This window comes from Podarcis cretensis (assembly GCF_951804945.1).
Source record: "Podarcis cretensis genome assembly, chromosome: 1".
In the NCBI taxonomy this organism is placed as follows: domain Eukaryota; kingdom Metazoa; phylum Chordata; class Lepidosauria; order Squamata; family Lacertidae; genus Podarcis; species Podarcis cretensis.
In genome coordinates, this window is record NC_137170.1 from 74194867 (window position 1) to 74222154 (window position 27288).

Sequence of the window (27288 nt, forward strand, 5' to 3'; positions counted from 1 at the left end):
GCGCGGCGGCAACAAAGCGCGCGGGAGGAGCCGTGAGAAGGAGGCCAGATGCGCCCCCTCAGCTCTGGAGAGCGCGCGCGCGCGCCGGGTGGAGCGAGGCGCCCGGGAATTCCCCTCTATCGGTTTAGCCGAGGTCGAGCGGCTGAGGAGAGATGGTGCCGCTGGGACAAAAGGCTGAGGCGGGAGGAGGTGACGGGAGCGGCGGGAAAGCAAATGCCGAGCGCGCTCCGGCGACGGAGAAGGCGCTTCTTCTGGCTCCTCGGCAGGGACCGCAGCTGAGAGAAAAAGGAAGCCGCAGTTCGGTACTTAAAGGAGCCGCCTCCGCTCATCTGTCAGTGAGGAAAATAGTCGCTCTCTCCGCTTCTTTTCGGAGAGGGTGTCAAGCCTGAGGCCATCTGGTGCGCGGGAACACGGAAAACCCGCCGTCTTTCTGTTTGTAAACATTTCAAATTCTGCCCCCTCTCCACTGTCTAAGGATTTCCATCATTCCCTTGGCCAGAGGACGCCTAAAAGCCACCTTTGCGCTAGAAAACTAGAATGAAAACTAGCAGCCGAATTATTTATTTTTACCATTTATTAAAGTTGTATACCGCCCTATACTCGCAGGTCTCAGGGCTGTTCACAGGATAAAAATCACAGTATAAAATCACGAAATACATAAAATAAAAACAACAGCCCAACAATCCCCTCCCCCTATTTAGCCTGGTGCCTAAAGGTGTCTAAGGAAGGCACCAGGCAAATCCCCCTGGGGAGAGCAGTCCACAAATGGGGGGATGGGGGGCCACTGCAGAAAAGGCCTGTTCTCACGATGCCACGCTCCAGACTTCTTGTGGAGAAGGCCCACAAAGAAGGGCTTCAGAAGATGATCTCAGGGTAGGGTAGGAAAGAGGCAGTCCTTGAGGTATTGAAGTCCTGAGCCAGCACTTTGAATTGGGCCCAGAGCACAGCTTTCCAAACTGTGTGTTGTGACATGTTATTGTGTCTGCTGCAGTGTGTAGGTGTGTCGTGCGAATGCTCCCTGTGCTCCTCCTGGGGCTGGAAAGCTGTTAGTTTAACATCCGGTTTGCTAGTAAAACTGAATGATTGTGTTGCAAAATGATGCATGTCTAAAAAGCGTGTCACCAACATGAAAAATGTGGAAAGCTCTGGCCCAGAGTATTGGAGCTGGAGTATTATGACATACACAGGGCCGACCCAAGACATTTGGGTACCTGAGGCCGATCACAAGATCGCTCTTTCCCTCCCAGCTAGGGAAGGAGTGAGTGAAGATCTACATCAGGAGCAAGAGGGAAATAAAGATCTACATCCTGTCAATCCAGCCCTGGAAACGAACAGGGCTCCCTTGTCCCTTGCTCTGCTAGCCTGCCCTCTGCTCTGTTGCTGTTACTGCTAAATGCCTGATCAGGCCATAATAAGATCACAACAATCCATTGTTTGGAAGAATCTTATCTGGCTTGCATCACTGAAATTTGGGGTGGATGAGCTGGGTCCACCTAGTTACTCTGTTCTGCACCAGCCAGGGGCAGTGTGTCCTGTTTCACCCTGCCCTGCTGCCAAAGCCGCTGCATGTGCTCAGTGGAGTAGCTGTTGCCTTGGCACAGAATTCTGAGCAGGATTTACTTTTTCTTGCTGCAGAATCTTATTACCCAGGTGCAGAATTTAAAGGTTTTGGCTTGAAGTAACCACAGTCCTTAAGTATGTCATGCTATTTATAGTACTGGAGTATTTATGAGAATAGTCTTCTCTTCTTTCTGCAACTCTGTTTCTACAGTGTTAACAAGCTGCTGTGACAACTATCAAGACTGGAGTTTGTAGGAGCAAACTGCCAAATAAGTTATACTTTCAATAATACGAAGACATAAGAAACTTCACAGACTTCATTGGTTTTGTACTTTTAAGAACCTTTCGAAGAGCATGAAATATGAGGATCTGATTCTGTTCTATTAAAGTCAAATAAAACTATCAACAACTTTAGAGGGTTCAGATCAAATGCTGTGGGTGCTGCAAATTCAGCTGGTTGCATATCTTGTAAAAATTCAGCACAAAGGTCAGCTCCTTATAAGCAATTTCATTCCCTTCACATCACTCATACCATACATAGTACAGTCAGTAACCTAATTCAGTTGTGGATAGAAGGCAGAACAGGAAGAACTCATAGATCTCCGAGTGTGGTTTGAAGCAAATTGGCAAAGATTCCTGACTCCCAATTGTTTAGCAATGGTTGCAACAAAGTAACTCTCTCTACCCCCATATTATAGTGTAGAAATGAAGAAAGGGTTTTTGAAGGGGTAGGGGATAACAAGGAGAAGATTTTTTTTAAAAAAAATGTGGAAGGATTGTGAGCTCCATTCAGTTCTGGTTGTTGTAAAAACAGGTTCCTGGAGTCATAATTATTTAATTCTGTGGTCTAATTTCAACTAAAGAGCTGCACTAGTGAAAACCAGCACAACAATCTTGCTGGGGGGATGGGGCTTCTTGCCCCCACTGTTTCTTCTGCATGCCCCATGTCCCACAGATCAGCTCTGGGGGTTGGGAGAACCTTTATAATAGCACACAGGGGGGAGGGGAGGTCATTCCATCTGGCAAGCATAAATTCTTGTATTGACCAAATGATCATATTAACACAACACTGTACATAAATGTCTTTTGCACCGGATTCCATATTATAGTCTCAGGATTCTGGTAAAAACCAGAGTATATTCCACAAGCTTGGTGTCTGCCAAGCTCTGACTTACCCTCCCTTACTCCCCTACTTGAGTCATAATTTTGCTGCCAAGCAGTAGCTGGGGAAACCCAATCAGATGAGCAGGGTACAAATATTATTATTATTATTTCTTTAGAGAAGAACAGGGATCACTGATTAGCTAAAGACTGATGTCTCTATTCTAAATTCCCATGAGTAGGATTTGCTCAGAGGATACTCTTGCTAGTGGGGAGGGGGAAGTGATTTCTAGTAATCCTTTCTGCCCCCCTGCAGGCTCCTACGCCACACGAAAATGTCTCCAGAAGATTGAAAGAATCTTCCAGCATTAGCAAAAATTGCCCCTCCCTTTCCAACAACAGAAACTTCTCCTGGATCAGGGTCCCTTCAGTAAATGGATGGATAGCCCAGGATCCAGGTCAGAAAGAGACATTCGTTTTGGCAAAGAATGGGAACAAGTAATGCATAGAATTTTCTTGCCTTAAGTAAGGGCAATTGTGCTCCAATCTTTTGAACTTAGTAAGCTCTAGCTGGTGGTAGTACATTTTTCTTCTCAGGCCACAGAATTGGGTGGCTGTGTTCTCCCTTGTCAGGTATAACATCGCCAGTTTAACTGATGTTGTGCAAACATAGAATAACATATCATAGCCTTTAAATTCACATCACAGTCGTTTTTAAGGGGGATCTGGCTTCCAGGAAAACTCCACAGAAAGCAAATGAAGCACAGAACTGCTGTAAGAATACTGTACATCTTCATAAAACTGTGGTATCAAGTAGGTCCATGATGCAGAGAACTTGGATATGTGTTAACAAGAGAATAAATATGTGCAGCTTTCAAACAAGATGGTGCTTTCCAAGCAGTTTCAATGAACAGCTATGTGATTGACAGCTCACACCTCTAGGACTAGGATGAATGTACTAATTTTACGTGCCACATGTAAAAATATATATAGCACTTGACTATTTATCCACAGAAAGTAGCCATTTGTTCACTTTTAACAAGAATATGCCTAGTATACACTTATTTTGGAGTAGCTTTTGTATTTCTTTCAAACACTATAGTAGTGATTAAAGATTATTGCCTATGACAAATAAATGATAATCCAAAATAACAGGTCTTCACTTGATGTCATTTTGAACATTTGTATCAAGTGAAGACCAGAGTATTGCTTCTTACTATTCCCTTTCATACAACAGCTCCCAAAAAATCACTGTAATAGGAGTGCCTTTTGTGGCTGATGAAAATGTTCATAAATTTCATCCTCACTCAGTCCACTCCTATTTACCGGTAAATGCATTTTCCTATGTTTTAATGTAATTGAAACTGAATTCTATTGTAAGATGCATCAAGTGCTTTTTAAAAATGACATTTAAGTGGTGTAAATAAGAAATGGGAGCACATATGAAACACTTCTCATTTGTTCATTATTCATATTCTTCAAATGTGTTATAGATAACTAATAGAGGCTTCCCATTTGTACCAAAAGTAGTCTTCTTTCTAACTTCCATCAGGACAGAGTAATTGCCTTGATCTGGATTCAGATGGTGACATCCAAGGTTGCTTGTTTAGCTGTGCCTGAAACAAAAAAGCCCATCTGCGTAACGTTCTTAATCAGTTCCAGAGCTTGGGTTTAACTCCAAGGATAGAACGGAGCTGTTTTCTTTATAAAATTAACAAGGCACTGCACTTATTAAAGAGTTGGATTTCTGATAACAATGTGATGACACAAGGGTTAGTGGAAATTTACTGCAGAACCATGTTTAGAAGCATATATATGAAAAGAGGCCATATCTATTGCTGAACAAGTTATGCTTTCATACTGTCTCTGTTCTGCTTCTCATCTACGCTGTCATTATTAGGAGGTGTGAACAAACTCAATCACACTGTGTCCAGATGGAAAGCAACACATGGAATGATTACTCTCTGACATGTGAGCCAGAAGCATTCTTAGTAGAACTAAGCATTTTGTTGTTGCTTAGAACATTTGTATCTCTGCTTCTGAGCCAGGTTATGGAAGGGAGAAGTACAGAACTCATGTAAGTCTTGTACAGTCCCCTAAATATGTATGGCTGCCAATATTAATCCCTGTTGCTTTCAGATCCAAACAAATATGCGACAGAATACCACTTATTTCCTCAAATGCAGCTCTGACTGTGATCCAGTTCCATAAGGTTGTGCATTGGTAGTGACTAACTTTATAAAAATATGGAAGTTTTACTCTCACTTGGTCCCTAAACAAAAAACATGGACTTTAAAGCTGGTGTCTCTTTGCTTTGGTCTCTGAAGAGCTGGTGGTTAGCCTGAAGTGACTTTTGCCTGCTGCAGGTCTTCAGAGGATAATCTGAAAGGTATAATTTGTTCCCTTATCACCCTCTAAGGGAAGGGAAAATAGCAAATAGTTGGACCTTTTGGAAAGATGGGTCCTAGAGATCCTCTTTGCCTTTTCTGCGCTTTCAAAAGTCATGTTAGCCAGCACATAGATCTGTGTAAAATTGGTGGCATAATTATCTTAAAAGTCATTGCACCGAAATGAAGTTTTCTTAAGCAATGAGTGTCTGCTAATCTCACATTCCAGTTAAACAATTGATTCTCTGTTTGGCCTTAGTTGATCATGTGCTTTATTCCTGGGGAAATGTCTCTCTACTAATTGACAGTTGAAGACTCCTACTTACTTTAAATATGAAAATCTTTGTATTGTGATGGGTTTGGTTTTTTTAACAAGTTGTTTTGTATAGTTCCTCTACTTAAAATTTTCAACTTGTGGTAGTAGAACATACTATTTTTGCTTTTTTAAAAAAGTGAGGGAATCAAATAGAAAGTTTTTAAAAGGACCTTCAAAATGGTGGCAGGATGTCTTTTTTAAAAAACTAAACTTTTGTTTTCTTCTTGTCTTATTAAATGTCATGTCAGTATAATTGCCAGATTGTCCATTGTACAGTATGTTTACATGGGAAAAAGCTCTTCTTTCCCATTTAAATTTCCTGTTAAGCCGTAAGTAAACAAGAACCTATTAAAGTTAGGGGAGGATGAAGAGGTCAGTGATCCCCAGAATGGGAAACAGTAGAGGAAAAGAGGAAAGAGTAGAAGTGGGGAAAAGAAGATTGAAGCCAAGCAAATGTTAACATCTTTCTTTTCAGGACATGTTTGCACACTTTGTGGGGAAGATGACTGTGAGCATTTTAGGAAGATGCCCTATGGCTTCTCATTGTATTTTGGGGATAAAAGCAGCACTTGGAAGCCAGAAGTCCCCTTTTGCTACTGGAAAACCTCTTCTACTCACAGGCTAATGGAAGACTGCTGCATAACCCCCCAAGGCTAGATAAATTCTTTCATAAGATATTATTTCCCACTAGAATTTATACATTGCAGCCTGTATCTTCCTTGCTTGCCATTACTTCTCATACTGTAATGCTGCACTGTGGGAATAACTGAATTTCACAGCACATGAATGGTTTGATACATTAAATATTTACCAATGATGGGACTAAGATTGATCTGGAAACACTCTCTTTCACTTTCGGCTCCCCTTAAAACTGGATACTCTTAACAAAGGACAAATGGCAAGTAAGGGAGAGATGTTTTCTCCAGACAAAAATAGCCCTTTCATCTTGTATTTGCTGTCATAGGGAACTTGCTTTTGATGCTAAAAGGACCCCACAATCTAGGAGTTAAAAGTACAACAAGTATTTTAGTGAGTCAGACAATTGGTGCTTCTAAACTAGATCATCTCTAACACAGGCCTGTCCACATGTAGAGGCTCTGGCAGTCATCTTTCCTAGCCATGCCCCAACAGAACTTATTGTGAATTTTAATTATGTATTGATTTTATACTTGTAAACCACTTAGAAGCCATCTTGCCATATACCTGATAGATAGATAGATAGATAGATAGATAGATAGGTAAGTAAAAAATGTTATCTGAGATCCTTCCTAGTAGGGATGCTTGGAACCAGGGATATCAACCTGAATAAAATATTGTGGGGACCCAGGTAAGCCCCACCCCACATAATCACATGACGCAGTGCATACACCCCATTTGAATGGAAATGCCCATTAACTTTTTGGGGGCCCGCCCCCTCAAATATTTTATTGTGGGGGCCGAAGCTCCCAAGGCCCCTAGGAGTTGGATTCTATGCTTGGAACTGGAGCTGGGGCTTCTACATTCAGGGCATATGCTACATTACCAAGTTATGGATCCCTATCTCCCAACACACCTGGAGTGGAAGTAAATGCTTGTACAGTACCTCCTCAAAGTGTGTTTTTATTATTTTGAAACAAACCAAGAATTTGGCAGATTTACCAACAACCACAAGTTACCAGAATCCTGTTAAAAGACACAGTAACTCAGTGTCTGGGAATTACCATTTTATTTTCAAAATACACTATTGCATTAAAAGGCAGTTTAGAAATTATGCTGTATATTTGGATATCTTGGCACACTGGAACAACAGCAGATGTGAAAGATAAAAACAAAAATCATTTTTGAATATAGAGTAATTAAGAAAATGTAAATGCTGTATCTGTAAAGAGTCAAAATAGCAATTCAGAAACGCATTAAGCATCGAGTTATTTATATTATCAGTATCCTCGCTGAATTCCCCCCTATCTTCTGTGCTTTAAGTATTAGTATGTTAGAAAATTACTCATGTGTAGGATTGTGCTATTTCTTCCTTTGAGAAAGGATCGAACTCTCCTAAACAATTTCACCTGTAGTGTAGTTAGGACAGTTTCAGAATTGGCCCCTGGCTCTTTTTATCATCTCCAATGAATTATTCAGCTGTTGGCAGTTATAAGCAACCACAAACCATGGCTTATGAGAGGAAATAAAATGACATGCTGCTCTGAGAGTTCAAACACAAGGCCGTGAATGATTTGCAGAATCTCATGTTCATCTTATTCACACTTCTTGACTGATAGAAGTCTGATTTGATAAAAGTAACTTGATACCTATACATTGGTAGGTTTCTTCAGAATGCTTATGTTTTGTTTCTCCCATCTTAAAAAAATGTCCTGTAATAGGGGAGGAAAAAATGGTTAATGTCCATCTCTATCAAGGTGGGATACAACTTGAGTAAGCAAAACCGAATCATACGATAAAATGAGATAAAATTAGCGTTTACAGTGCTTAACCCTTCAGAGCATGATCACAAAAGACTCATGCACATCAACATGACAAATGAAGAAGCCTAAAACACTTACTGATGGTGAGCATAGCCTCTATTTTTCCAGGAGGCTTAGGAAAGGTTAGGAAACGTGTGTGTGTGTGTGTGTGTGTGTGTGTGATGGTGGACAGGAATGTGGAACGAGTCACACTTTTTCTTTTTGTGCTTCCCTGTGAAGAGATGCATGTACTGTTTCTGCATCTGCAGTTCATACATCAGGTTGTAGTGGAGTTGTTAGTGGAGTGTTGTAGTGTGAGGTCCCCACAGAACATTGCCCCAGGAGCTCAAAAAGAGGAAGCATGACTCACTTGCAATTTCTCTCCATGACTTGTAAAGGGTAAAAATCTCCTTCATTTATAAGCAACTTTAGGATTGGAATTGAGAAACTTTACCTAGACCAGGTATGGGGAAACTGGGTCCTCCAGATATTGCTGGACTCTCATCAGCCCCAAACACCATGGCCAATAGTGGGAGATTATGGGAGTTGTAGTTCAACAATATCTGGAGAGCCACAGCTTTCCTATATGCCTTTTTAGAAACCATGAGTGCAAGCCTATGTGCACATTCACACGGATACAAGCTCCATTGGATTTTAATGACATCAGAATATTTTAAGTCACTCTGTAATAAAAAAAACCAAAAAGTCAACACCAAGAATGAACAAAAACATGTGTTCCTTTGGCAAGCCTGATTATAAGTTTAAATATTCAATTTGATGTTAATAGGATTTAAAGAACAAGCAGCTGTGTAGTGCACACATCCCTGTAAATTCTGAAAACAGAAGTGTTATTAAGATTTTGCTAATTGTACAAGCAAGTTGATGTTTTTGTCTGACAGAGTTGGTTGGATCCAGTCTTGTAAAGTTATGACTGCCTTTTTTTGAGGGAGCTATTAGTTACTTAGCTAATACAGAGTGAAAAAGAACTGAAGAAAAATGATTTTTTTTTTAGTCTCTACCAATTTTTACTCAAACACATCACATTGGAAGCAGTTAGAGAAAAGGGCATTATATAATACAAAATAATACTACATGATACATGAATATTCTTGCTACAGGGTCCACAGTTTTAGCACTAATTGAAGAAAATGAGAAATACCAATTCCAAAGAACATTCTGCAAAGCTTTTAAGCGGCATGCAAAGTATAGGCAGGCGCATGCAGTGCAATGTACACATTTGCACAAAAACATAATATGTGCACCCAGCTTTGCTATTCACCATGAGGGAACACTGCAGTGGTTACAGCTGCAGAAGAAACCCTTGTCTGTACACTGCAGCACTGCCTTCAAAAACCTTTCTGTTTATGTTGGGGATGACAGATGACGAAGGAATAGGGCTAAATATATAGGATATGAAAACACACAATAAGTATGGAAGTTACTCCTCTGCTTGCTTGCACTCCTCTATGTCTCTATTAATAACTACTAACATCAGATATTTTGAAACTACCCAAGCTTTGTAGGCTGTATTTTTTGGTTTGTGAATACTATGGACAGGGCTTGGTCAGTGGTGGTACCACAGTTGTGGAATGCCTTTTCTACTGAAATCCAACAAATCATTTCCTTCTAAGTTTGGGCAGGTGGTTAACACTTTTTTATTATTTAGAAAGACTTTTTATTGCTTAACTTCTGGCTGTTTGAATAGTCTTTGCTGCTGCTGTTATTCTTCTACTTCTGCTGTTTTATTGATTCCCCCATTTGTGCAGATGGTTTCTCATTAAGCTAGAGATATGCATTGGAGGCAGAAACAAATTTCCATATGCATTGGAATTAGGCTGATAATTTCAGGCTGCCATCAGAGCAGTTAAGTATATAAAATATCCAGGTTTCATTAAGAATGTTTAATAATACATGGTAGATGATTTGTTGAATGACGAAAAAATTAGGATGATTTCATGGGTTTTAGGCCACTTAAAGCCTTAACTTCTTGCCATTCCCTTAGTAGCCCTGATAAGCAATCAAGCTCTCTGCATACAGCAACTCACTGCTAGGTCCTGCTAAATATTTGGTCACAATTGTGTTCTATAAGGTCCCAAGGATCCTCAGAGCCCCAGCTTGTGTTTTCCTATCAGAAACTGCCTAATGGGATCTTCACCACTTAGGCTTAGGTCTCCTTCTCATTACTCGACCTATAAAATAGCTTATTTTCTGAAGTGAAGCACTTGCTACCTAAGATACTTGGTGTAATAATGACCCCCATCCCCAACCCTTGCACATCTCTTCTGCCACCCCTGGTGAAAATCAATCAACCCAGGACTCGGTTACATTGGCAAAGAAAATATGCTTTATATGTGTTGTTTATGCATTCTAACACTGTGACACCAGATGGCGCTGTGGAGCTCCATTTTTGCTAACCCAATTTCTCATTTTTGCTAACCCAATTTCTCATATAAAGTTTGCAACGCATTTAACTGAAACACTTCTTGATGTGTCTAGAATCCAGCCCAATTTTCCTTTCCTCTCCCCCTCCCCTCCCACTTTCCCCACTGCTGCTGCATCCTGTCTTTTATGCAGATGCTGGGAGCGGGAGGTGTGTCTTTCAGTGTTGCTGCTGTCCTGTTGCATCACTTCCAGCATAATTGTTCCTTCATCTGGTCAGGCCACGAAAGAGAAGGTAAGCAGCAATGAAGGCAGCAACAGCTTCCACATCCTCCTGACAATTCTTCACCCTAGGCCTATTTTAAAAACATTTCCCTAGGTTCTAGGGGAATCTGTTTTTGTTGACATCCCTTCATTTTGTTAACATTCTTCTTAAAATGTGAAGAAGAAGAGAAGAGTTTGGATTTGATATCCCACTTTATCACTACCCGAAGGAGTCTCAAAGCAGCTAACATTCTCCTTTCCCCTCCTCCCCCACAACAAACACTCTGTGAGGTGAGTGGGGCTGAGAGACTTCAAAGAATTGTGACTGGCCCAAGGTCACCCAGCAGCTGCAGGTGGAGGAGCGGAGACACAAACCCAGTTCCCCAGATTACGAGTCCACTGCTCTTAACCACTACACCACACTGGCTCTCATGTGGTCACTAACGTTTGAGCCTACATCTAAGGACTCTAGCTGAAGTCAAATAAGAGAGACGCCTAGTTTATTTCTGTGAACTAATATATGACTATAGAAGTGAAACCTTACATTTCATCATCATATTCCTTGGGAGGAGACACAGCAATGACCAAATCAATCCAATCCTGCAAAAGAAAAGTTTCATAAATATTAAATCTAAATCACCAGTAGCTAATCAGGGTAAAGTCAAATGCAGTTAATACTCTTTCATTATGTGCATTTTTCGATATGGCAGGCAACGCACCTAAGCTTCATGCCTGTTAAAATAAAGGATGCAAGTAAAGTTGAGCCAAAAGCCAGATCTCTAACCCACCCAATATCAATGGAAAATCTTGCCAGATGAACATAAACTTTATGTGCCTATTTTTTTTATTGCTCTCAGAAACCTATCTAATCCAAGTATTGACCTAATGTCAGTATTTGTGTGTAGTTATTATTCTGTGTTTATTGTATTAGGTCTGTACCAAATGTTTATGCAGGTCCAACAGTAGGATTTTCTTCTAAGAACATATTAGGAAGATTTTTGCTCATATATATATATATATATATATATATATATATATATTCACACACATATATGGTATATTATATATGCATATGTATATGATATATACACATCATGATCAACGTGTACTTTAACCAATGTCTATCTGGTCTATGTATATTATGTAAGAATCTGAATACTTGGCATGCAACTCTTCAGACATTTTAAAATGAAATGAAATGATATTACTCTTTGTCCAGTATTTTCTTACTGCTTGTTTTTGCACACTGGATGGTGTAGAGACAGCTGGTCAAAAGACCACTGAATGCAGAATAAGTGCTGCTATGCCAACAGAGAGGTGGGCAGCACTTATGCCACCAGGGCCCCCTGTACATCTGTGGAAAGCTCCATGGCCAAAGATAACCAATACTCCTACTACTACTACTACTGCCGCTGCTAGTTTATTATTTATATGCCTTCCATGTGACTAGGTTGCCCCAGCCACTCTGGGTGCCTTCCAACAAATTAAAACACACTAAGTATTCCTAAGTACCCAACAGCCACCCATTGGTGGTATTCTGCTGGCAACATGCATGTGTGGAAATTGGGCATTTGGGGTGTGTGTGTCAGGATGGTTGAAGACCCACAAGACACAGCTCCTTCCCTAACTCTCAATGTGCTAATAGAATCCATGTTTAGTAATGAAGTTGTGTATTTCTATGTATTGTATAACACAATTGTTTAAGTTTATAATACATTTTCTAGTGTGGGATTCCTAGACCTTCTTTACTTCTATTTCATGATAAGGCACATATGTTGTTTTTAACTTTATGTTTACCAATACTTTTGAAAATTATCTACTGCTTTTCATAAGGAGAGCAGGAAACATGAATATCTGATATGTAAAATGTAGATTAGGAAATGCAGACTAACTTACCCCACCCATGTTCCAGGCTTTTGCAAGAGTCGCCTGAGCTTCATCCAGTTTAACATCCAACAATATCTTGCCATTCACAGCCATGATTTCATCCCCTTTCACAATGCCTCCTGAAAAAGAAAATACAAAGCAAAGGAACAAGAACATTTCTGGCTTAATTACAGAAGCATTTACTACTCAGCAATGTGGAAGATCAAACTAGAATATTTAATAAAGGCAGCAATTCTGGGTAGGGGAAACTATGCCACACCATACCAAAATAATGTTACAGGATTGGGGGGCTGATGCCTGTGGATCCCAACCAAGTCTGTGATTAAGTATCTATAAGATTCTAGTGTACACTAGAAGGAACTGCTAAACTGTTTAAACCAGTTTGCTAAGTTAATGGCCCTAGCTTGGCCTGTAAGCATTCTATCTGCATGGCTAAAGAGTTGGCCATGTTGCCATGTAAGCAAATAGCTGGTGATACCCTTCCAGGAGTAGTAAGGATCCCCTCCCATTACCTGGCTGGATGCCAAGTCATCTTGGCAGTAGGTGAACAATAGGCTAGGGAGCTTTTAAGCTGAAAACTTTAAAAGAGCCACAGAGGCTTGATTTGTTCTGTGTGCTGAATCCAAAGCAGTGGTGCCAAGTTGCGCCCAACATTGGGGGGGGGGTATGTGTGAGCGTTGCGTGTGCATGATGTCACATGAACAATGCCCCCCCCCCATCCACTCAGTCCAACACAGCCCACCATTCTCCACCTACCCACTGCCAGCTGTCTTACCTTGTGTAAGGGATATCCGGGGCAAAGATGCTTCGCCCTGCACGTTCCCGGCAGAGACCACCAAAGCTCCTTTGGCCAAATCCGCACAGGGCTGACTTGGGGAAGGTGGCGAGAGCAGTGTGCCCCCCACCCAAAATGCACCCAGGGCAATCGCCCCGGTCTCAGCCCCCACGCTACACTGATGAGAAGGGATATAATTTTTGCCAATTCCCCCCTCCCTGTTAAAGCCCTACGAATCATCTTCAGAGAGTTGGCACACCCTCTGGAACAACATGGGGAGAAGGTTGCAGAAGGAGAGGGAAATTTGTAAAAATAGCTTCCCTCCCCACTGTAAAAAGAGAAAGCCTCAGTTCCTTCAGCAGAGGAATGCTACTGAATACAAACCACAATTACTAACAAAGTATTTATACATTTCCAACAAGTAAATAAGAGATATCTGCCTCAAGAATTCCATTGCTTAAAAATGAGCTTTGTAAGGTTTGAAAGATTGCAAAAAAATGTCGTCAACGTAACTGTTTTATCAAATGAGTGACATGATTTCATCTTTTCTATTGTTCTCGATCAAAGCTACCCACCATGCTTGTCTGCAGCACCACCTTCATAAATAGCAGAAACCACTATTTTTCCAATTGGTGAATTGATGCCCCCTTCTACTGCAAGGTCTAATGATCCTTCCTGTTAAGAAAAACGTAATTCAGAAAAGATGAAAGAAAAGCACCTTTGTGAAAAGGAACATATTGTTCAGCCTTTAAGAGTTTTCAGAAGTAAAGCCAGTATCTACTAAAATAAATAAACAAATCAATAACACTGATGGAAGTGGTTTTTGGGCATGGGCCAAATCCTTCAATAACATCTGGTGTTGGGAGAAGAGATTTTGGGTCATTCAGTGTGAGAGAGTGACTGTTGAACTTCGTCACCAGCAAGTTTCATTTTAAAATGAGCACTGGTGCCACATTGCATATTCCAACAAAGAAACTGCCTCCTAAAGCTTAACCAGTTATAATTCTTCCATCACAAACATTACCTTTTTTATGCGCAGAAGTCGCACATCTTTTCCCATAATCTGATCAGGTGAAAACTAGCAGAAAATCAATAAACATGAGTTAGTCATCAAAATTAAAAGACGCCTGCTTCTTGAGAGAAAAGCAATGACAAACCTAGACAGCATCTTTAAAAGCAGAGACATCACCTTGCTGACAAAGGTCTGTATAGTTAAAGCTATGGTTTTCCCAGTAGTGATGTATGGAAGTGAGAGCTGGACCATAAAGAAGGCTGATCGCTGAAGAATTGATGCTTTTGAATTATGGTGCTGGAGGAGACTCTTTAGAGTCCCATGGACTGCAAGAAGATCAAACCTATCCATTCTTAAGGAAATCAGCCCTGAGTGCTCCCTGGAAGGACAGATCCTGAAGCTGAGGCTCCAATACTTTGGCCACCTTGTGAGAAGAGAAGACTCCCTGGAAAAGACCCTGATGTTGGGAAAGATGGAGGGCACAAGGAGAAGGGGACGACAGAGGACGAGATGGTTGGACAGTGTTCTCGAAGCTACCAGCATGGGTTTGACCAAACTGCGGGAGGCAGTGGAATACAGGAGTGCCTGGCGTTCTCTGGTCCATGGGGTCACGAAGAGTTGGACACGACTAAATGACTAAACAACAACAACAACTTTTTCAAATGCGAAAGACATATTACATAATGCGAAGCATGCATCTTAAAACAGAATGTAGGCACTTCTAGATATAATCTATGCAGAACATGCCCGTTGCAGGTCTCTGAATTAGTTTCTGCCTTAGTTCAGAAAGCTAAAAATGCCACCTGTGTCAAAAGGCAGCGCAAAGCATAAGAGATAACAAATGGCCTATACTTTTAAATGTCTTCTTACCATTGTGTAGGGATCAAAGTTTTCCACGTACTTCTGGAAGCCCTGCAAATAAAACTGGTAATCAAATACATGCATAGCAAACAGTAAATGGGGAGGGGGTGCTCCTAGATGAGCAAAGCCAGAAAAGAAATGAGATGATGACATATTAGACAGTTTGTTCACATTCCTCCTGACAGTCAGAAGACATACAGAGAGATTCCAACTGTTTAGGATGTAATAGTCAAATAAAATTGTTCTAGAGAAGTTTCCTTAGACTTAGCTATTGACAAGTTACTTTTGTCTATGGATAGTGAAGGCTACATGCAGATGATGTATTTTGCTGAACTCCACTAGCATAATTAAGGGAGAGTTGCAGGCTCTCGGTAGAGGTTCAGCAATATAAGGAAGGAGTAAAGCTGAGATGGAACTGGCAAGTTGGCTACTACAAAGCAGAAAAACAAAATAAAGAAGAAAACATTTCTTAAAAGTTTTTATTTAATTGAACATGCATTCACATTCATCTCTTCAGTGCATGCATAACTTTTTAACTGCCTGTCTAAAGCAAATCCAGCTCATTTTACTGCACATCAAGACTGCTCCTCTTAAACAACAGGGGTGGTGGTGAGACTGTATGGCTTTGGTTGTCTTCTGGTCTAACCCTGACTAGAATCCATGTGCCCGTTTCACACATATCTAACACTGATCCACAATGGACATGCTTACATGTATTAAAATCAAGCACATATACCAGTGATTAACTTATCCTAGTGGAATGATAAGCATGAGAAATAGGATGGTAAACACATTGGGATAGTCCTGTTTTATTAATTTCAGTGTAGTTTTAGGCATATCGAACTTTCTCATTGTTGACCCTGCTCCCTTTATTAACTCATTTGGGCCAGTTTTTAGATTTCTGGTTTCAGGTTTCACAGATTCTAGATTTGTTGTTTGGGGAATAGCTGTGTTCACAAAGCACTTTACTTGCAAATAGTACAACTCTGACATAATATGGTTTATAATAATGAATTCTGTAAAGAAGATAAAAATGAAAGTGATCTGGGCAGTCTTTATATATTAGAAAGAAATATTCTGAACAAATGTCTTAGAACTGGGAGTTGTAATTTGAGTGGAACCACTGATTCATGGTGTGATTTAAAGCAAATCACTTCATCTTTCTTAACCTCAATGTCAGTTTCATAACAAACAGATGTTGTCCCTGAAGAATACTTTCCTGGGAAAATATGTTTTAAGAAAGAGTAAATACAATACCTTTAAACAAACACAGGCTGGATCCAATAAACAAATCATTGCCACTCCAGAATAAACACTGTGAAATGCATTTAGTGTTTCTGGGAAAAGTGTCACCAAACTGTTTTCACTGTGTACTACTAACAGGTGCACAACCACTGGGCATTGCTACATTAAAATTTAAATTGCAGATCTAGTACTGTACTTCTGCTTCATGGTGAAAGGAGAGAATATTAGCAGACTGGTTCCAAGTAGGAAGGCAACAACTTTATTCTCATATTTTAAAACCACATCATTTGGCCCTGTGAGTTTGTTTGTTTTAATAAACCAAAACAAATAATCAGCATGGGTGGGGTGGGGAAAAGCAAGGTCAGGACTGTGGAGTGGGGGAAGAGGTGCTTTAATCAGGGCAAATAAAGCTCCCATTGATGTCTTAAAATATCAGGATTTTTAGTGCTTGTAATTAGAACCAAACTACACAAGGTGTTTTTCATGTACTTTGGCCTTTAGTGCAAACTTTTTTCTTTCACTAATTACCACTGTAGGGATCCCCAGTCCGGACTGGTACTTTGGTGTGGGGTTTGGGGGCCATTAAGCTTTATCCTGCAGCTCTAATCCCAACCTGGACTGGGCCTCTCTTCACCCGCAATCTGCATCAGGGCACGGAGCTCCCATTTGTTTAAATTGGAGCTTTTTCTCCCAACGCAAATTGCAGGTGCAGGGGCTCTGATTAGAACTACAGAAGGGGACAAAGGGTTGGATGCCACATCATGGTCTTAACGCATAGTCCTCCCCAGAGTGGTGATTTGTGATAGAAGCAGCTTTCACTTGGGAACAAACTACATGATAAACATTATGTAAGACCCCTAGTTTCTCAATATGCTAGCAGGAGTTGCATGCATTCATCAAGAGAGTATAAAGCTTGACTAAGATAATAATCTTAATCCATTATTATTTTAGAAAGCTATACTGTGTCCTTATTCCAAATGACAACAGGGAGGGGGGAATAAAGAGAGGGAGAATGCTAGTATCAAAGCACAACTGAAACACCAAAATGCCACACAAACAAAGAAAATGTTATTTTACTTGTTTTTTGTTATTTTTAAACGATGAATTGTAAACCACCATCCTTTTAAACATCTCTTGAGGCTGAAAAAAAGATAGAAACAAATTGCCAAGTGTGCAATTAGTTATCCTACAAATACATCAGCAAGAGCAAGGTTACTTTTGTACACGTACAAACTTCTTCTGCATTGAAGGCACAGTTGAACTATATGTTGCATCATGGATCAGTTGCACTTCAAATAGACACTGCCTAGCTGGACTATCTGGACTCCCTCTCACAGAAGGAGAGGGAATAAGATGAGGAAATGAGAGGCAATGAAGGGATAGTTAAATAGTTAGGATAACTTAAGGAGACGACTCAGCTGTGTTAGGTTAAAATACTAGAACTTATTTTAGTATCATGTAAAAAAATACAACTACTTCTGGGTATTGCTTTTTATAGATAAATATGTTCACTGTTTTAACTGTGTTCTGTCCTGGCTGGATTATAAAGATCAGTATCTCTCATCCCACATATCCTGTGTGGATATACTCAGTTAAGTGTACAGGAGAAGAGTCCTACGGTCTCTTAACTCACTAGGGACTGACAGCAGGTAGGTATTGTGAAGACTATTGATGGAAGGCTAGATTCAGGGCAGTAGCTGAGTGGCTGATCTATTTGACCTCCAGGAGCCAGGGTCTTGTAGGAAACCCCAGGAATGCCATCCATGTTAAGAGCTTAAGATCTGTCACACGTCACAATATATCTGACATGTTCAGTTTGCATTCTGAGTTAGAACTCAGAATGAAAGGTGGACACCAGTCGTGAGCAGATCACTTGACATGCAATACCCAACACACTTGCAGCATGCAAATTATATAGGATTAATCTTACCAGGGCTTCTGATTTGATTGCTGGTCTGACCATGATATTGTGGTCAGGATGCAGCATGACAGGTTTGGAGACTATAGGTACAGCTGGGCGACGCAGGGCAGGAGGGCTTGGAGAAAATTGCTATGGAGGTGCAATTTAAGAATATTACAGAAAACACCTGTGTGATTCACGCATTCTAAATGTAATTCAGACACTTCATCAACTTCTATCAAGTCCCATGAAACTCATACGAAGGTAACCCACACCACCCACAATACCAACCAATGCACTATAGGGGTGGGGTGGTGATGGGCGTGGGTGGGGAACTTTATAGTTTGAACAACAATTTAAGCACCAAGCAATACTAGACTCAGGGCCATTTGGATATTTCATTTAGAATGCTTGCTTTTCCACTGATAGCTAGGACCATAAAACTAGGCATTTCATAAATAAAACAATTCGTTTCTTCTGAGATCTGAAAGTCTTATGGTATTATGTTGGAAGGCTATCACATTTTCTTTATTTACTAAATATATATATATGACATACCAATGGGCTGCCTGATGCAGACGACATTTTGCTGAGGTGACTTGTATTTCGTGCAACCTAAATGACAACAGGTTTCATATGGGGTATGATGACTTATGGTTTTGACATACCACACAACCAATAATCATTTGAAAAACAAACTGGTTTATGACAGAAAGAATAACAACATGCAGGTGACAAAATATGTACTTCTTTTGAAGCAAGCGTGACAACCTTCAGATAGTTTGACCCTTCAAAGAGCTGTCTTACTTTAAAACAGGATAAAAAAATTATAATGAGAATTGTTAGATAACTTTCATTTTAAATATTCTTGGCCCTTTATGGGTTTCCTCAACCCATTTGTATTAATTAAAACAGCAATACTGTACAGTTACCTGAGATTAAACCCTGCTGAACTCAATGTGGTTCAACTACATATATGTGTATAGGATTGTGCCATATATTAAAGTGGTCAATGACTAATACATTCCTTCCTTCATTGAAACAAGCATGCAAATATTTGTGAACACAGACTAATCCCTACAATATGATTTAAAGCACTCTTATCTTATTTATAAACACTGAAATCAACTTATGAAAGAGAAACAAGCTAAACTATTAAAAACATGAACACTAGCATTTCCACCTGGATGGAGAACTGGTATTAAAATCTTCATGTACGAAAACCAGAAACCAGAGAAAGCCTTTTGAAACAACAAAGCATCACAAGCAGACAGAAAGAACATGCAATTTGGGAGGACCAAGGATGGTCTTTAGTAGAAATCTGCAAAGAAGGTGCACCATTAGAGATCTCCATTGTGGTTAACAGATAGTGGAGTGCATAGTGAGCTATCAGTAGCTCAACAGCAAATTTAGTAAAAATGTAAAGGTAAAGGGACCCCTGACTGTTAAGTCCAGTCGTGGACGACTCTGGGGTTGCGGCACTCATCTTGCTTTATTGGCTGAGGGAGCCGACGTACAGCTTCCGGGTCATGTGGCCAGCATGACTAAGCTACTTCTGGCTTAGCAGCACACGGAAACACCGTTGACCTTCTTGCTGGAGCGGTACCTATTTATCTACTGGTACTTTGACGGGTGGCACTGTGGTCTAAACCACTGAGCCTAGGGCTTGCCAATCAGAAGGTTGGTGGTTTGAATCTCCACGACGGGGGGGGGGGGGAGCTCCCGTTGCTTGGTCCCAGCTCCTGCCAACCTAGCAAATTTAGTACTTGATCATTAATGTGCTACTCAGAAGCACATTCATGTTTGATTCTCAGCTGTTATGCACATTTGCTCAAGCAGCCCCCCTTTTTCTTACACAAATATGTAGCAGAAAAACACACACTCAGGTGACTAATATAAGCTGTACAAATGTCTCCATGAAGCACAATAGGATTTCCATAAATGTGCAAAAGACCACACTGGGGTGGGGGGCGGGGGTGGGAGAGGACAAGCATGATAAGACCATGTTCTAAAATGGGCTTATCTTTTCTTTTGTGGGGGAGTGGGGATGCTACAGTACAATATCATGCAGAGCAAAACTCACAGTGGAATATGTATATTTTCTGTTGACAAACTCAAACAGAAGCAGGAGGTGGTTGGGTTTGCCACAGATGCAAAACATATTCCATACTATGTCATACCTTTGGATTGGATAAATAGGTCTGCTCACTGGTCTGAGAACTAATTGGACTAAAGCTCCTTCCCTTGTAGCTTTTCATTTCCCAGTCATTCACTGAGTCTGCTGGCCCATTAGGCTGATAGCTGTGGCTGCCCATCCTTTCTTCCAAGTGAGTGGGCACAGGATGGAGAGTCGGAGCAGGAGGGGATGGGGGAGAAGATGGGGATGACAGGGGAGGAGGGGCAGCATGCACCCAGGAAGGAGAAGGCGATGTAATCCATGATGCTGCAGTAGAGGGCATTGGAGGCGGTCCCCTAGGAGCTGGGATACTTGGTGGAGGAGGCGGGTAAGTCCCTGGGAATACAGGAATTGCATGGGGCAATGGAGGTGGAGGTGCTGGGCGTTTTGGAGGCTTGCCAACATCATCTAAGCTGATATCGTCAAGGTCAGTGGTGTGGAGCTGCAAACCACCAGCAAACCTCCGCACAGATGTAGCAGAAGGAGAAACAGCGGGACGTACACCTGTTGTCTAATATAATAACAAATAAATCTGTTTTAACATAGCACTTGCTTAAAACTACCTGAATACATCCTCACTAAAAGCAAGCGACAGAGCACAAGGCCGCCTGCTGCTATAATAACATTTCATTTCCACGCAATGCCAATTGTCCGATTGGCCCACATACCAATATGTCGCAATTCAGGTCAAAGGAAACCAGTATTTGCGACAACAAATCTGTTATGTACTGAAGTTCTCACCCTGGGCCAGCAGGGGGATACTGTAGATAGTTATGCAAATAAGGGATCGAAAGTGACGTTCAGTGATTGGATAGTTTTAGAAAATTGTTACAGTTACATTGTACTGGAGCTCTATATAAGCAGGCTGACTGAACCCTTCAGTTCAGTTCTGTCCTGGCCTGTGAATAAACAAGAGCTGTTTGAAGAATCGCTGTGTCGTCTGATATGTTCACCCACAACTTAACAAAATCCTACAGCTGAAAGAGACATTTCAAGAAGGTAAGAGCAATCCGTGGAAGCAAAATTAAAAGAAAAAACCTAGCTTCCCAACAGATATTTCTATTGCAAGCGGTATAATTTAAGACTCCATACTCACACGATTGCATACATGTTTATAAATTAGAAGGGATAGGAGACATTGCAGAAATTTATACTGTTCATTTATTTGTGATAAAATTGTGGGAAAGTATCTCCAGCAGTGCTTTTTTTTTCTTTTTAAAAAAAACATGTTTAGGGGTACTGTACTCTCATTTTCCTACTCATATTGAAATACTGCCCCTCAATGAGGCCAAACTTAGATTCACAAAATGTTTAGGGGTATGTGTACCCCTGCGTCCCCCCAGAAAAAAGCACTGGTCTCTAGGTTCTCTATTATGACATTTGACACAAGTTATTGGTTAGTAGGTGTATAGGATTGGTTTGCAGTCAAAACTAAGGTTTTTGAGTGGGGGTTTTTTTAGTGTATGAAATAAGGTGTCATATAGCAAGTATTAGATTTTAAAGCAGGTATAGGCAAACTCAGCCCTCCAGATTTTTTTTGGCCTACAACTCCCATGATCCCTAGCTAACAGGACCAGTGGTCAGAGATGATGGGAATTGTAGTCCCAAAACGTCTGGAGGGCCGAGTTTGCCTATCCCTGTTTTAAAGGACTAAGTATCAGTAGAAGTTACTGCTGGGAAGCTAGGCTTTTGTTCTAATTCTGCTTCTCTTGAGTGCATTTACCTTCTTAAAATGTCTTTCCTTAGAGAAAGGGCATCTATTTCTCTGAATGAATTTGGGGGACTTCCGGGTTAGCGCCATCGCCGAATGGCGGATTCCCTCCGCGCTCCGGAGGGAATCGGCAACGCGGGGACCCTAAAAAACCACAGGCGCGGAAGCCTGTGGACCTGGTGACTCGGCGGGCATCATTTGCGCCCCCCTGACCCGAGAGGGAGCCTTTTTAAAGGCTTCGGAACGGGGGACGGGGAGAGGCGTGGTGCTGAGAGTCCTCTGCTTCCCCTGCTGAGTGAAGCCACATGCCATGGACGGAGAGTGCTGACTTTTTCCTGTGAACATTCGGATTAAAAGCAACAACCCGTGAGTAATACGGAAATTGGACTTATAAAAGAAAGAATTTTTCTGAATTTGGTACGACCGGGGAAGACGCAAAGAGGAAGTCCGTCTCCCCTGCCTTGTAAACAACCTGAAGCAAGTACTAAATAATTAAGGTCGAGAGAATATCTCCTTTTTATTGGATTAAACTATTAACTACACGGATTGACAGTATAAGTAATTGTGCTGGAGGATAAGAGCTAACTTTGAGAGCTAAAGTGCCCCCCCCGAGACCCGGGAGCGATCCGCGAGAGGAGCCTGCTGAGGAGACATAGAAGATTTTGACAGCTGTCAAATTGGCTGTCAAAGTGGGAAAAATAGAGAACTTTGTTTCTGATGTTTTTGCTGGTTACATTAGCTACAATATAGTGATAAATTGTTGAAAATAAAGAAGAATTGAAACAAGTTAACTTGACTTTTGGGCTGGAAGTGTAAGGAATACTTAATAACCAGAATCCCTCTAGAGGGGGTTCAGGGACACTACAAGAATGGAAATAGGTCGGAAAATACTAGCTGACCTGGACGAGGTTGCTTTTCTCGTGAGAAAATTGGTAGAGCAAAGTCATGTTTTGTCTACAGTCCAGGCAGCTGAACAAGAAATGAAACTTGAGAAATTGGAGGAAGTGGAGAAAGAGATATTTGTTGAACAGGAGCAGCAGGAAGGAGGGGCTGAAATGCTGCAGAAGGCAAAGGAGAGCCGGAGGCCTGTCAAGATGGATATAAAAGAAAAAAAGGACTGGATGATGAAAATTTGGTTTGAATTGAAGGAGGAATGGAAAGATCTTCCTTTGTGGAGATCTGAAGATTTTGGGACATTTGGACCAAAAAGGATTAAGAAACAATTTCTGAGCTTCACCTTTAAATATGGAGGCCCGGCTGGAAGGAACATGGACATTTTCGGGACAGAGCCCTTCCGAGATTTGGCGGTTAATACAAAGGACTATCAAAAAAACCGGCAGACAGGAACTGAGAGAGAATTAAGAGCCTCTGACGTGAGGAACCCAGGCTGATAGCAGATGGACTAATGGACAATGGTTTAGGGATTGAAACCGGGAAAGGGAGGGTGGGGTTTGGGAATCTGAAGGGCGTACAAATATATTCTGATTCTTTCTATTGTTTCTTTTTTTGCTTTGTTATTAATACAAAAGTGGGGAATTCTTGTAAGGGAGATTGGGTCGATCTTAGAAAAACTCTTTAATCATAATGATTAATGTATATAAGTTAAAGTTTGATATATAAATTGAATTAAGTATAATAACAAATTAGGGTTAAAAATTAGGGATAAGAACTTGTTGAATAAATATTTGGACATGGAATACAGGAAGGGGAGGCGAGGGGAAGTCGCAGAAAAAAGTTATTGAAAATTAGGATTTTAAAGGTTGAATGTTTTTTAATTTTGTTTTTTCTCTTTTTCTCTTTTCTTTTTTCCTTTTTATCTTTTTTGGAAAGTTGTTTTTGGTTTTTGTGTATTATTTGAAACTACAATAAATATCATTAAAAAAAAATATTTCTCTGAATGAATTTGAAACTCTCCCCACCATGTAAACTGAACGAGTGAGACTACTAGAGACAATACTGCTAACTGCATCTGTAAAATAGTTTGTGGATCAAAAAAAGAAAACAAAGACAGGCATTTTAGATATCTCAATTGGTGGGGATCAGAGCATAATTTTACCTCAGGAGAATCATTCTCCACAGAGGAGATTTGTTCTAAACGTGTTTGACAAAGCCTTTCCACCCAGTGCTGAGTTTTTTCTGATTCCGTTAAATCTTCTCGTTCAGTCTCAGATACCTGAGTCATATCACAGTTGCAGAAGAAAGTGTAAAGCTATTGTTACAGATATAGAATTCATATTCAATTGCACAAAGTGAATTTCACTGTTAAAAATGTTGTGCACAGATAAAAACATTATTGTAATTCATCTCCTTTTCCAATCTCTATAGTCTCTGTGCAAAAGGCATCATGTATTAAAAGTTACAGGCATGCAGTCCTAGAAAGCATAAGCACATGATCAATTGTGCCTGTTCACTACATCTGGAGGGTAGAGTTTGCATATGCCTGGCATAGAGCCATTAGCCAATCAAAGAGGACCAAAGCTAAGCTTTTAAATTGTGATAACCACTTTTTGCTGTCTAGCTTGAGTTCTTGAACTACACTGTTAATGTGATTTTTAAAGTTTTCATATATCTGAAGTTATTTGCATATGTAAATACTCAAATACCACCCATATTTCTTCCCCCCAGGAATAAATGGTAAAACTAAAGGCATCAGAACATGTTAAAAGAACATACCTCTTGTACAAGCCGGTTGATTTTCAGCTGCTTTTCTCTTTCTAGCTTCTCTTCCTTTTCCTTGAGAAGCTTTAGCTCAAACTCCAGTTGCATTTTGCTCTTTTTCTGCTCACTGAGACTATCGTTTTTGGATTTCTTTCTTTCTTTGCCTTTCTAGGTAGTTTTCATTATATTTACATACATTTAGAAAATATATATATTGCAGGGGCTGAAAATGTACTACTTCAATGATCTGAGATTATATATACAAAAGCAGATGTCCTAGAAAAAGAGGCTCTGTGAATATAGACATGCAACTATTCACAGTGATTGCTGAGACTGGGCATGAAGAAACAGCAGCCACATGATGAATTTAATTTTAACTAAACCTTGTTGGAAGGGCGAGATATTGAAAAGCTGGAGGCAAAATGTCAACGCTTTCACAATGTGTGCAGATGCCTTTGATACAGATTAACTGAAGATTAAATATTTTTAAAATATTACATAAACTGTGGTCTTTCAACAAATGAAGCAAGTACATGCTTAGATTATGGCTTTTACATAATAGCAGTAATTATTCTACTGTGCAAGAAAATATTTCAGTACTTCACACTCAAAACATTGTACAACATATTGCCAAAACAACACAGCAAACAACTGCAAAGGGGGGAAATGCAGAAAACTGTGGAGAACCAAACTGTTTCTTTGGAATTGTACAAGCAAAAACTGCCTTTCAGCTATTGGGTTAATGTTAATAATCCAGGGCTTTGTGTTTCCTAAAGAAAAGCCACAAAAATCAGGTATTGTATCTTTAGCAATTGTAAACAAATGATTCAGCTTCAGTCACCTGAAGCTGGTTGACAGTGGATCTGAATCTTACTTCAACATTGGGATAGTGTCTCTGCTGTAGCTGAGGGCAGCCTGCTAGTTTAGGAGGTGCAAGGCAGGTCACACACTTATCTGGAAGTCAGGTCTATTGAACTCAATAGGACTTAACTTCTGAGTAGGCATGCATAGGACTGCAGTACTAACAACACAGACATCTAAAAATAATTTGCACTGGTGCTCTGGTTATTTTAAATATGAATTTTATTTCTGATATGAACTTAAAGTAAAACTGTCAAATCTAGCCAGTTCATTCAAGCAGGCTTTTGAAACAAACATTGCAGATCACACTGGAATGGGACTGTGTTTGGCTGCTACTGCTGAGTAGCAACCAAGGGGAAATGAAGCCCATACCCATGTTGGCGGGGCAGTGGCAGATGGCAGCAGAGAGAAGGAGAAGCTATGACAGCAACAGACATGGACCAATGGCATCAGTAGGGCCGGCAGAGGGCACTACTGGGCAGTCAGCACAAGGCTAACTCAGTCACCCAGTTTCCTTCATCAGCTGCAATGCCCATGAGTAGGGGCATGAGGTACCCGTCAACCTCATCCCTTTTCAACAGTGGTAGGTAGGTAGTACCTGACTGCACTAACTGACTAACATTGATCATTTATAGTTAAGGATGATGTTCTTAAGATAAACACAATTTGTGATTTAGAAATGGGCTGACAAAGAATTTACCAGCTGTCAGAAACGTATTTTGCAAAGTGGAGTTGCTTAAGTTAAAAACATCCATATATCCACAACTGTCTTGATGACTGCTCCATCAAGGCTTTAAATCACTTCCTCCAGAGTCCAACATACATCAGTCCAATTCTGGAATATGCTGCTGAGCTTTCCAAGCATATGCATATAGATTGCAATTCTGTGCATAGTTACTGATGCATGTCCCATGGGAGAAAATAAAACTTACAGACTCGTAATATAGGGTAGGGTGAGATTACATCTTTTACCATGTGTTCTTAAAGCTATTACTCCAGCATACTCCATGTTTAAATAGCAGGTATTGGGAGTGGCACAAATCCTGAACTCATGCAAGGCATCTTTCTTTGCATCTAAGTCACTGTGACGTAAGCAAACTTTCCCTTAATTTCATGCTCATCAATAAATTTACATGAGTGTACAATTTATTGGGGAAAATACAGAATGGATTAGAATGCACTTTCCACAGCAAACCTTCTCAACATTCACACTCAACATTCTTTGTACCTTGCGAATTGTGGGAAATTTTCCTTCGTACCGATAAAACCACCCAAAAGCTATAAATAGGTAAAGGAGAAATATATAACAGAGAGCAATATATTACAGATATACAGTACGAAAAGGTAGAAGTAGGCAGCTGTTTAAAAGGGGGGGGGAGAGGCACTCCAATGGGATCACACATTGTAGAGAATGCAGTATCTTAGCCACACTTTTATTTTAACTTTGAACTAGCTATTGATAACAAATAATAGTGCTCCATTATTTTCCACCGTTCTACTTATTTATACAATCATTTTGGCTCAAGTGCCTCAATCTAGTGAACACAATGCAAGGGTTCAGAAGTGCACATGATGCTACTCCACTTTCAAAATTTCACTGCTCATATCAATAGAGAACACAGTTGTTTAGAGCTGTGTGAACAAGGAAACACAAACACACAGGAGCTTTGTGCCCATTCAGAATAATGTTCTATTAAACATTATTCACACTCAGAGGAGACACATTAAAATTAATGGCTATAGCTAATTTGGGCCCA

At 40.5% G+C, this 27288-nt stretch overlaps 1 protein-coding gene and 1 long non-coding RNA gene across 3 annotated transcripts in view; one reads left to right on the forward strand and one right to left on the reverse strand.

The window, feature by feature from the left end:
- Positions 1-7029: 7029 nt before the first annotated feature.
- The window catches only part of USH1C (USH1 protein network component harmonin), a 126033-nt gene continuing 105774 nt past the window's right edge, over positions 7030-27288 (reverse strand). For both annotated transcript variants that reach the window (XM_079966301.1, XM_079966302.1), the window contains 6 exons: positions 14990-15031; positions 14132-14185; positions 13683-13782; positions 12342-12451; positions 10990-11045; positions 7030-7712 (listed from right to left, as the gene is read on the reverse strand). In XM_079966301.1, coding sequence (XP_079822427.1) covers positions 7700-7712; positions 10990-11045; positions 12342-12451; positions 13683-13782; positions 14132-14185; positions 14990-15031 — 375 coding nt within the window. In that variant the 3' untranslated portion in view covers positions 7030-7699. The remainder of the gene's footprint in view (positions 7713-10989; positions 11046-12341; positions 12452-13682; positions 13783-14131; positions 14186-14989; positions 15032-27288) is intronic.
- On the forward strand, positions 20825-22073 carry LOC307211054. Its single transcript, XR_013836267.1, has 3 exons — positions 20825-21026; positions 21279-21487; positions 21866-22073. It is a non-coding gene; the product is annotated as an uncharacterized lncRNA (long non-coding RNA).